The sequence below is a fragment of the Montipora foliosa genome, chromosome 6 (assembly GCF_036669935.1).
Source record: "Montipora foliosa isolate CH-2021 chromosome 6, ASM3666993v2, whole genome shotgun sequence".
Classification (NCBI taxonomy): Eukaryota; Metazoa; Cnidaria; class Anthozoa; order Scleractinia; family Acroporidae; genus Montipora; species Montipora foliosa.
In genome coordinates, this window is record NC_090874.1 from 72,048,652 (window position 1) to 72,060,234 (window position 11,583).

Genomic DNA, 11,583 nt, shown 5'->3' on the forward strand with positions numbered 1-11,583 from the left:
TGTCGATAATCCAGAGAAACACTGTCTGTGGATCAGTAGGAATATACGTGATCTGGAAAATCATTTACAAGACAAGAATGCACAGTCCTTTATTGACATAAATTGCAGTACTCGAGTGATCGATCTTGACGCAAAAGACCTTTTATTGGTAAGATCAAGAATGCGATTTATCTAGACGAGTTCATACTGAGGTCCAAGTAGGCCATACATGTAAGTGCGACAGAAAGTCACGTCAACTTGAAACTTACTTGACGTCTTGTCGCCTTATCGTTTTTCTTCATCTGTTCAAGTACGCATTCGAATGGATAAAATCAGACTTGAGATCGTACTTCAGCTCTCTGAAGATACCTCGTTGCTAAGGTTACAAAGTGAGGTATTTCAACTAAAACAAACCCCGTTCACACGCAAAGTAAAACTTGGGCATACTTAGTCCCCAATGTGACCCGCCTTTTATTATGTTACCAATAACCATTCTAAAAATCACCACTTTTTTTGCAGAAACTCAAAGACGTTGTCATGAAGACCTTACCAAGCTCCTGCATCAGGACATTTGAGGTGGAATGGAACTCCAAAGGAATATCTCCTAGCAGTGTTCCGGAACACGCTGAATATATCAGTAACTTATGCAAGGAAGTCGAATACCTACTGAAGGATAAGATCACAGATTTCATAAGCAGAAATTTAAAAGGCGATGTCAATGACCAACTCTATGATGAAGTTGTTGAACACTTACGATTTTGCCAAAACAAATGCAGCACCTTCTACGGACGGAAAGGAATTCTCGACCGATGCAGAGTGTATCTTAAGGTACTCAACTGCAACATATGAAATTCACCCTTTCAAAAGTGAATAATAGTTTGATTAAATTAATTTCAACGCAATGTTCCGGTGGCTACCTGTTAGAGATTCTGCTGAGGTACACATTATAAGAACGGAGTGATTCTTCTAATGTTGGCCAAGACTGAGAGGATGAGGGGTCCGGGAGAGAACACATCCCCATGCCCCATAATAGTTTTTTAAAATCTATTTAAAGCTTCGCGCCATGTGGTTTTGAATTTTAGTGACGTAATCACAACTAACCAATCAGACGTCTTCCTTAAAATAGCCGCGCATCATGACCACGGGCTAAATTTAGATTGCAAAAAAAATTATCATTTTTAAGAAGTCCATGTATGGTAAATGTGTTCTCTCTCCTCTTCCTCTCTTGTGGAGGCATCATAAAAAGGGAGGTACAAATACCAAAGTCCAGTGTATCACAGTTTGTTAAGGGTGGAAAACAAGCTAGAAAAAAAAGTTGAAATATTTCATAGCCAAAAATGAACAAGCGACATGATTCTCCCACACGGACAGTTAATGCCATGAAACCTCGTTTACCACTTCAAATCTACCCATACGTTTTTCCCAGCCAGTATGTCTTCACGGCGTCAAAATCATATTCACCCAATAGATCCCATACTTTGAGTCCTAACAATTCTTGATTGGTACTGGGGTGAATATTACTGCTAAATCCAGGTATAAGCATGGGATCTGCACGCCTGCTTTTACTTTGCGCCATAAGTCGGTCTGAAAGGATGAAGTGATCCTCGCACGTTCCTGGACAATTGTCTCTTACAACCACCAGAAAAATTCAGAGAGCTTCAACGGGATTCGAAACCCATGACCTCTGCGATGCCGATGCCGGTGCAATGCTCCATATATTGTATACTACATTTATTTATACGACTATACACATTTACTTCATCCATCGAGTCCTGTCACGGAACACATTAGCCCAAAAATTTGACCAGCTCACAACTGAGTGGCTTCATAGCTCAGTTGGTTGAGCACTGCAGCCGCATCGTAGAGGTCAAGGGTTCGAATCCTGTTGAGTCCGCCTTAATTTTTCAGGTCTCTGTAAGAGACAATTTCTTAATTAAAATTGTCAAGTTACGTGCAGTGCGAGGATCAGTTTGACTTTTTACCCGCACTTCGAGTACTGAAAAACAGTTATTTCCTTCAAAAGCTAGTCTGGAAAAGTAACTTGCAACGGCGTTGTGTGTTTCAGGATGATAGACGTGATGCGTTCGTCGTTTACGGTCAATCGGGCTGTGGCAAGACATCTGTGATGTCCATGGTCGCAAAAGAGGCATGGAATATCTCCAGTCAATCAAACGTCGTCATTAGATACATTGGCACCACACCGAACTCTTCACAAATTCGTCTTTTGCTGCATAGTGTCTGTGAACAAATCTGCAACATTTATGGGCGAGATCCTCGCACAATCAGAGAGGTTTGTAGAGATCAGCGTATTGGTAGTCAGAGGTTCCCCCCATAGGACCGGCGTGGACGTAGCATCAGAGGAGAAATCCCGATTTCTAATATGAGAGTTGATAAACCTAGATTTACACGTTTTTTAAGTCGTTTTTTTGCCCACTTACGTGTATTTAATAATATTATCAGGATTCGGTAATTGAAATTGCCCGCACCGTGACCAATTTTATGTCCTATAAATGCAACGGAGGAGGATCATCAAGTCGGTTCATCATTATTTTACTCGCTTGGCTGATTCCAGTTGCTTCCTCAACAGGAAATCAAAGAGCTTCAAGAGGATTTTGCAAGTTGTCTTCAGATGGCAACAGCTGAAAAACCACTCTTCATATTCTTGGATTCGCTGGATCAGTTTGGGCTTGAGGATAACGCCAGACAGCTTATTTGGTTTCCTTTAGTTCTTCCAGACCATGTAAAGCTTATCGTCTCCACTTTGCCTGACAATGAATACGAGTGCTTCCCAATACTACAGGTAAGATAAACATACATGACTTAAATGATTTTTTTTAGAATATACGAACTCATATGATTCAACATGAAAGCTTAAAGGGATTCGATTCCTGATCAAGCCTAGATTTTCTCAGTCTTTCTTGCAACTGCTTCAGCTGTTTTTCGAACTGCGATGATCTTTCTAACTATCATTTCATGAGCGAAACACCGAGTAAGAAAATTTAACTACCAAAGATTAAATCTTACATAATAAAAATCCTATTTGTCTAAAATTCCTTGTGTAATATAACTTATAAACATTCCTAACAGCAGCTTAAACAGTTTAAACCCTCTAGATTGCTAGCACCTCTTTACTCCCACTTTTACTCCCACTTTTCCCTCATTCTTAGCATCATCATCATCATCATCATTATTATTACCATAATAATAATAATAATAATAATAATAATAATAAAATTAATATTATTATTATTATTATCATTATAATTATTATTATTATTATTATTATTAGTAGTAGTAGTAGTAGTAGTAGTAGTAGTAGTAGTAGTAGTAGTACTAATAGTAGTAGTAGTATTGTGCAGAAAACTGTCTTTGACAAGTATAACTAGTATACTATTTACAATGTATGTACAAAGAGATAATCACTTTCTAAGAAAAACAAAAAACAAAACAACAAAACAAAACCAAAAAAAAAACTCTACAATTGTTCATTTAGATAACGAAGCTAACGAGCAACTGTCTTTATGACTTGAATCTTTTCACGATTTCACAATTTTGAGAAATTATCCATTTCTGTGACTTTTCTGTGGTTTGCTTACAACCTTTTTATCTTGTAAAATCTTAGTCAATTCGTTCTCTAAGTTAATAGAGTAAGCGGCTAGGAAATCGAAAATTACTTGTATACTGCTAACTTTGTGTCTAGAATATAAACTCTTTACTCCAATTCTTAAATCTTCTTATTTTTTCCTTTTGAACATTGTCCTCGCTGGTATTGTCCCCGGCAAGCAAACAGTTCCTTCTACGATGAACCTTTCCTTGTTCACTTTGTCTGGTACAATCGTGTCATGTTTGTTGCCTCCATTTCTTGGATATTTTTCCAGATGCCATGGAATATCCCACAAAACTTTCGCTTTTTCATTCTCCAGACATGGTACTGAATGGCTGTGCTTATACCATGGTAGAAAGTGTTGAGATTGACTGAATTCGAACTTTTCCAATATACTTTGGTACAGAGGTTGTAACATTCTATCGTGCCTGTCCTTGAATAGTATCTGTATGTGGGGTACTGTTTCTTGATCGTTGGAACGTAATCGGCAGTTCGTTTCATCAACACTCTCTTGTAATTTATGCTTCCTGTACACCTTAGTATTCATTAATTGCTGTCTTATAGCTCCTGAATATCTGATACGATACAGGTGTGGTCTCTGCATCTTTCCAATGCTGGCTCACATACTTTCCTAGCCAGGGCAGTTCCATGACTTCGGTTCTTCTCTTCTGTTGAGTGGTCCTTCTTAGGATTTGTTTGATGCTTTTGGGTTCTTTAGTACTAACTACTGCCACCTGGTCATCGTGAGTAATAACTGTGGCTTCTTCATTGAATTGGCGGCTTAGTTGCACTTCATCCGCATATCTCTTGGTGTCCTTGAACACTGATTTCAAATTCCTGTCTTCCTCTTTCTTCTGAAAAGATGTCACCAATTTAATGTGAGCGTCATCCGAGGTGCTTATATAGTGGGCCACCTTTATCTTTGTTTGTTTGTAGAGTACTTCAAGCTCCATAAGTCCTTTTCCTCCTTCTTCAGGTGGTAGGTACAGGACCTGCGTCGAGTCGTGCCTGTGTTTACCATGACGTTCATTGATGTTCTTCCTTGTTAGTCTGTCGAGATCTCTTAAGGTGTTAAGTGGCCAATCTGTTGTCCACATATAATACTGCAGTGTAGGCAGTGCGTAGGTGTTTGTAGCTTTGACCTTGCGCGGAATTGACAATGGGGATGTCCAGATGACCCACGTTCATTTTTCATATTCTTCAGCGGCCTCCTTGGTGACTTTATCATTCAGGTGTTGAGTGTTTTGGAGCTTACCCAAGAAGTTATAATGGTCATGGTCACCTATGAGAGGTATGTTGTCATCATCATAAGTGGGCATGGTGTTACATGATTTCCACTGGTTTTTAGGTGACCTCTTTTTTTATGTGAACGGCTGCACACTTGTTAATCCCGCATTCCAGGCCGATATCCTTAAACATCATTTTCAGTTTGCTTGACACGACTGCTGCCTTTTGTTCAGACGTATGATACGATTTGAGGTCGTCTACAAACAAAAGATGCGTGATCTTTCGATCAGGAGCGTGAGACAAAGTGTACCCTTCTGTGCTTCTTAAGTACCATGCGATGGGATTCAGTGCGAGAGTAAATAATCGTACACAAAATGAATCTCCTTGTAAAATCCCTCTGTTCATTTTGATTGGACCAATCGTCTCTTTGGCATTACTGGTATTTACCTCCAGTGTGATTCTTCATGTCTTCATGGCAGATTTAATGAGGTGTATGAGGCTATTGTGTATCCCATGCATTTTAAGCGTCCTTATTATCCACTGATGGGACAATGCCTGACAATGAATACGAGTGCTTCCCAATACTACAGGTAAGATAAACATACATGACTTAAATGATTTTTTTTAGAATATACGAACTCATATGATTCAACATGAAAGCTTAAAGGGATTCGATTCCTGATCAAGCCTAGATTTTCTCAGTCTTTCTTGCAACTGCTTAAGCTGTTTTTCGAACTGCGATGATCTTTCTAACTATCATTTCATGAGCGAAACACCGAGTAAGAAAATTTAACTACGAAAGATTAAATCTTACATAATAAAAATCCTATTTGTCTAAAATTCCTTGTGTAATATAACTTATAAACATTCCTAACAGCAGCTTAAACAGTTTAAACCCTCTAGATTGCTCATTGCCTTGGGCCTTTGTCGTAGTTATTCTCCTACGGGACGAAGAATGTCAACGATTTTTGTCCAGGATTGCAGAATGACCTTTGTACCTTCAAAGCCTTCTTTCATCTTTCTTTGCAGTCTTTGCTTGGTGAAGACAACTTTGTGGAGGTTCCCAAATTGCCCGAGAAGGATGCCTTTCAGATTTTAAGAAACTGGTTGAGCGTTGCTGGGAGAACTCTTTCACCATCGCAGGAATCCATTGTCACCGAAGCACTTCAAAAGTGCTCTCTACCGATCTTTATTCGGGTGGCATTTGACGAGGCACTAAGATGGAAGTCATATTCTTTACCCAGTGAAACTGTGCTTCAAGACACAGTCCGAGGTTAGGCATATATAGATACTATGAAAATATCTCAGTTAAAACTAGAAATATGACGTTAAATAACGCATCTTTATTGGAGAAAGAGTCTACCCATCAGTCAGAAAACTTTCATTTCCTTGGTAAATCGGATGTTGAATGCTTACTCAGCCCACTAATCGATGGCAGCTTTTAATCTCCATTCCTTTCAAGGGAAATAGTAGCCTGTCATCAAGCTCTCTAAAGCGAGGCGAGGCGGGGAGAGGACTACGTCAAATAGTTCCAAGCCCAACACTGAAATTAATTTCAACCTTTCCTACTCAGTTATCCTAATGGCTATCATGGCTTTCACAGCACTGATACGCTGTTTTCACGTTTCAGGAGCTGTAAACGCTCTGTTTGAGAGGGTTGAGATACAGCACGGACGATTGTTGGTGCAGCATACACTGGCTTACATCACGGCTTCTAAGAGTGGCCTGACATCCACCGAAATAGAGGACTTGCTCTCTTGTGACGATCAGGTCTTGGATGACGTCTACCAGTATTGGACACCACCAATCAGACGAATCCCTCCATTGCTTGAGGTCCGGATAAAGAATGATTTAGCTGGTTATTTGATTGACAGGGGCGCTGATGGTGCAAGTGTTATCACATGGTATCACAGACAGTTCATTGAAGCTGCTCGAGATCGCTATCTATCGTCGGAAGAGGAAAGGATTCACACCCATCAAGGTTTAAGTGATTACTTCTTGGGCGTTTGGGCCAACGGAAGGAAAAAGCCGTATAAAACAACAAGGGGTGAGAATTTAGAAGCTGATCGTTTTGTTCCTAATCAACCTTGGACATTTGATGACGGTAAAAGCAGCAAAAAGCTAAGGAACTTCAACTATCGCAAGATAAGTGAACTGCCTTTCCATTTGGTTTTGTGCAAGGACTTAGAGACGCTGAAGAAGGAAGTTTTGTGCAACTTTTCATTTCTTCTGTCTTGTTTGGAGGCTTACTCTCTACGAGACCTCATGGATGATTTTGATTTCGCCCTCCAAAGAATTTTCGACAAAGACATCCAGCTTGTAAAGGAAACTCTTCAGCTGTCAACATTTGCTCTTCTACAGCATCCGGCCCAGTTATCGTCCCAACTCCTAGGACGAATCCCAACCGGCAATGAATCTGACATCATCAGTTCGTTACTACACCAGGCTCGAAATTCGCGGCTCTCTTCCTTATTACCCAGTACGGTGTGTTTGACCTCACCTGGTGGGCCTTTGATACACTCCATGTCTGGACACCAGTTGCCCATCTCTGCTCTAAGTTCCAGTGCGGATGGTAAACTGATCGCAAGCGCGTCTTTTGACTCGACGTGCACAGTATGGAACGTCTATTCGGGCAGATTAGTGAGAACTTTAGAGGGAGTAGGTAAGTGAGCCAGTTGTTTTTGAGTATCCGATTGACAAACCGACGGACACCATCCTTATAACATCTTTGGTTGTAGTGTGTTTTTGCCTTCATTTCAGTTTGGCGTTCTTTCGTGGATCGAAAATAGTATCAGGCAGTGTTGTTCGTTTTTCTGTAATATTAATAACAAGATTCCGTTGAATTGTAATAATCAGCACACAGACGCAGTGAAGTTTAATTGAAAGTTTCCTCAATATGCATTTTGATTTTTTTTTTCTCACTTCGAATTCATTTTGATGTACTTGCTTTTTTCAGGTGAAGATGTTTGGTTTGTAGCAATTTCTCCAGATAATTCATTGTTGGTGGTCTCTGGAAGCAGCGCCATTTCAGTGTGGAGGCTTTCAAATGGACAGCGTGTGTTCTCCGTATCACAAGAGCACATGCCTACTGCCGCACCTATTTGTGTGCTTGAGAAAGAAAACACGGCGTTACTGGGAACAATTCAAGACTCGTGCATCAAGTTCTTTGATTTGCAGACGGGACGAATCACCTTAGAGATTACTGACAGCAACTTAGTGACATCCGGTGGAAACTCTTCTCCGTTATGTCTTTGTTCAATGGTAGACCAAACTGTCTTGTACGCGAGCAGAAGCAATCTTGCTTCGGCAGCAGGTTGGGTACGACAGGCAAATTTAAACACTAAAGAAGTGAGGGATGTAGTTCAAGTTAGCGCGGGCCATTTCGTTCACTTTATGGGTGTTACAAAGACGGCCATGCTGCTTTTGGCACTTAGTGAAGGATCACCCAATTCAAGAAGAGGATCCGCCGTGCAAACAACGTTTTTTACACTTGAGCTTTGGGATTTAAATACAAATGTGCTGGTCCGCATCCTAGTCGACCCTTCCAGCAAAGTGCGATGCTATGCATTGTCGATGGACAACTCTAAGGCATTGACCTTAGGAAATCCGAGGTTTTTGGCTAGTGCTAATGTTTTTCAAGCCGAAATAAAGATTTTTGATTTGATTTCTGGAGAGGTCACCCAGTGGATTCTCATGTACCCGAGTAGCATTCATTTAATACAATTCATTGACACCAACCACGTCTTATCTGCATCACGAGACAAAATTGTTCGACTTTGGGATCTGGACAGATGTGTCCCTACATCTGCAAGTGATGAAAGCGAGGAGGAAATTGAGTTGGAAATAGTGGACATGTGTGGATATCGTGCCGTTTGTTGGGAGAAAGATGCATTACGAGTAGTAGACCTTCAAGCAGGCCATTCCTTTCGATTTGTAAATGGTGTGAAACCTCAAATTGCGTTAGTTAATGACAGTGAAGCAATCATTGTGTCGTCAGGAAAGATGCACCTATTCGACATCAACCAGAGCCAAATGATTCGTGAGTTTGAGGGTGACATCTGGGACGAAGGACTGACAAATGCTTTCTTTATCCACGTGAAGCATGAAGTAGTTGCGGTAAATTCTGACCAAAGATCTTTGTCTGTGTATGACATGCGCACTGGCCAGAAAACATCCGAGATGCACTGTGAGCACATTCGAAGGTTAGCTAAATTGATTGCTTATTTCACTTCTTAATTATGTTTTGTATTGATTTCTTCATCCTCAGGGAAGATAGGTGATGTATTATTGTCGACACTGCGCCTCATCAGCTGCAGAAGTGTGCCACTGCCATCATTCACTGTTTCGACTATCATGTCTCGGAGAGTCTCGCCATTTAACATACTTTCATTCGAATTCTATGGGCTTCTTTTAAGCTTGAAACAATGCCGGCAACAATTTATACCTTTCTTTTCTTGGAAAAGGAGGTCCTTGAATAAGTGAACCTTGTTTCCAGTTAGAAATTAATCTTCTTGGAGGCTTTTGATGAAAGAGCAAATTTATATCTAATTATAATAGGTGGAAAAAATGGAGATAAATATCTGAGAATAGCAACCAAAATCTGTTACAATGGTAATTCATTCATAAGGGTTGCTTTTTGATCGTATGCTTCAATGCTTAGTAACTATAACAACGTAAAGTTGTTCATTTTATGTCAATGAAGAGTTGTCCACATTCTGTTTGCTCGATTGGCTTTAGAATACAATGTATGGGTTATTGACCAAGCATAAGGTCCAGATGGCTGGATATTGGCCAAGTTCTTTTTTGCTTGTTTATCTTTTTTTGCGAAGTTTGATCTTACGGGAATAAGCGAGAAATCCCGAGCTACAAGACAGCTCCATCTTGCACCCTCGGGTAGCCAATCACAGCGTGGGATTTGGCTCATCTTGCCCGCTCACGGAGCTGGTCATATAATAAATAGCGTTTCTGACCACAAGTTTTCTTTCCCAGACTTGTGTGTACACCAAATGGAGATATCTGTGTATCCGGGCACAGCGTGATCAATGAAGCGGACTCAGTTAAGTCTCGGTACTATTTCACCGTTTGGGATATGAAACAAAGGAAGCGCGTCCAGGAAATTGACATAGACAACGCGGAGACAGATTTCAGTGGTAAGTTTCGGCATGGACTATTGACTTAAAAATTTTTGGGGGTTTTCAAAAGCTGCTTCTCATTTTCGATGTTCTTCCTTCTAGAAATGCAGTTGGCTAAAGATGGAAGCCTTTTGTCCGACATAGTTTACGACTCACACACCAGAGTCTACCGCGCTGTTGTCTTTGATGTGAAAAGTGGAAACCTCTCGTTTGCATCCAAAACGAAGCACCAAATTCATACATCGGCTATCTTAGCAGAAACCAGAAATTTGCTGCTTGGACTGTTTGATGGAACAATTGAACTCTGTGACATTGACAATGGAGATGGACAATGCCTCCATAGAATAAACCGTGCCCATCTAGGATCAATTCACCGTATATACACTACTGATGATGGCACAGTTGCCATGACAACGGCAGGGGGCCTGGACTCCAAGGATCGGTCGATTCGATTTTGGAGACTGCACAAGGACCACGTCGAGTTATTAACTGTGTTTACTCCGGATGCAAAAGTGTCCTCCATGAATATCTCGAGCGACGGTCACTTTGTTGCTCTGGAGATAACTGATGTTGTTGCCTTTGTTCTTGTAAAAGAAAAAAACCAAACAGAACTGCAATTAAGGTCTTTTAACGGATTTACTTGCTGTTCAGTTGTAGATTTGACAGACTTTAAAATTCTCAACAGATAGTCAGGTGGGTTTGCTCGTTGCTCTTGAAGAAGTGTACAAGGATTGATCAATTCAATGGCCTTAGGCACTGAGGAGCCTATCAGTGATTATAAGCGTACAACTTCATTGTATTTGTGGAACGGCGTTTATGCAGACCAAGTTATTTTTAGATTATTTTCCCGCGAAAGCAAACCTTTCTAGCTAATCACAATTTGTGCACGAGAAATTATTACCCATATTATCCATGGGATTGAGAATGATAACTCCGGTGCAAGGCAATTCTTATTTAAGAACTCGCCTAAAAATAGCTTGATCTGTGAGAATGCAGTTACGTAGACTTAGTATAGGACTTGTAAGCTCCAGGTTATGGGCTCTTGCCTTAGGAGAGTCAAGAAGGGGGCATTGTAATCTCAGCTATCCGGCCAGTTGTTTAGCTTTTTCTCGCCTCTTTAAAACATTTCCGTCCACTCTCATAGACAGCCTGTATAATATTGAATAAACCATAAAAAGGGTCTGTCTCCACATCAACACGTGGTCTCGGTTCATTAATAAAATGGCGATGCTTATCAAGAAAATGTGTGCAAATGGAAAAGGACGAGTTTGTGTTTTTCGACGCATGCCGCAGTGCCAGCAGGTAACCACCTCGCCTTTGCCATATTACGCTATTCTTACATTTTTTTCTTCCCATGCATCATATTACTTTCTTATCGGTTTCTCTCCATATAATGCAGTATCTTACTCTCCACATGGAACTTTTTGATGACCGAAGGGCGGTTACAAGGTCGTTCGAAACCTTTACCGGTAGTTATTTGAGATGCGCTGGAGTTAGGACTCGTCGTGTCGCCCTTCAACTTGTCGTCTCGTCTTTCAACTCAACGGCGAGTTGAAAGACGACACGACGAATTGAACGGCGACAAGACGAGTTGAAAGATGAAAGGAAGAACGAACGAGTAAAAAAGACGAGATGAGAAGA

The 11,583-nt window shown here is 40.7% G+C and overlaps 1 protein-coding gene across 2 annotated transcripts in view; it reads left to right on the forward strand.

Moving 5' to 3' along the window:
• The window catches only part of LOC138008351 (NACHT domain- and WD repeat-containing protein 1-like), a 22,295-nt gene extending 11,116 nt beyond the window's left edge, over positions 1 to 11,179 (forward strand). Inside the window, exons 7-15 of one of the 2 annotated variants that reach the window (XM_068855664.1) lie at positions 1 to 148; positions 499 to 807; positions 2,045 to 2,269; positions 2,567 to 2,779; positions 5,840 to 6,083; positions 6,441 to 7,472; positions 7,767 to 9,012; positions 9,800 to 9,960; positions 10,045 to 11,179. The exon at positions 1 to 148 is cut by the window's left edge and continues 34 nt beyond it. In XM_068855664.1, the coding sequence (XP_068711765.1) occupies positions 1 to 148; positions 499 to 807; positions 2,045 to 2,269; positions 2,567 to 2,779; positions 5,840 to 6,083; positions 6,441 to 7,472; positions 7,767 to 9,012; positions 9,800 to 9,960; positions 10,045 to 10,631 (4,165 nt within the window). In that variant the 3' untranslated portion in view covers positions 10,632 to 11,179. The remainder of the gene's footprint in view (positions 149 to 498; positions 808 to 2,044; positions 2,270 to 2,566; positions 2,780 to 5,839; positions 6,084 to 6,440; positions 7,473 to 7,766; positions 9,013 to 9,799; positions 9,961 to 10,044) is intronic. The other variant, XM_068855663.1, reaches the window with a different exon arrangement.
• The last annotated feature ends 404 nt before the right edge of the window (positions 11,180 to 11,583 follow it).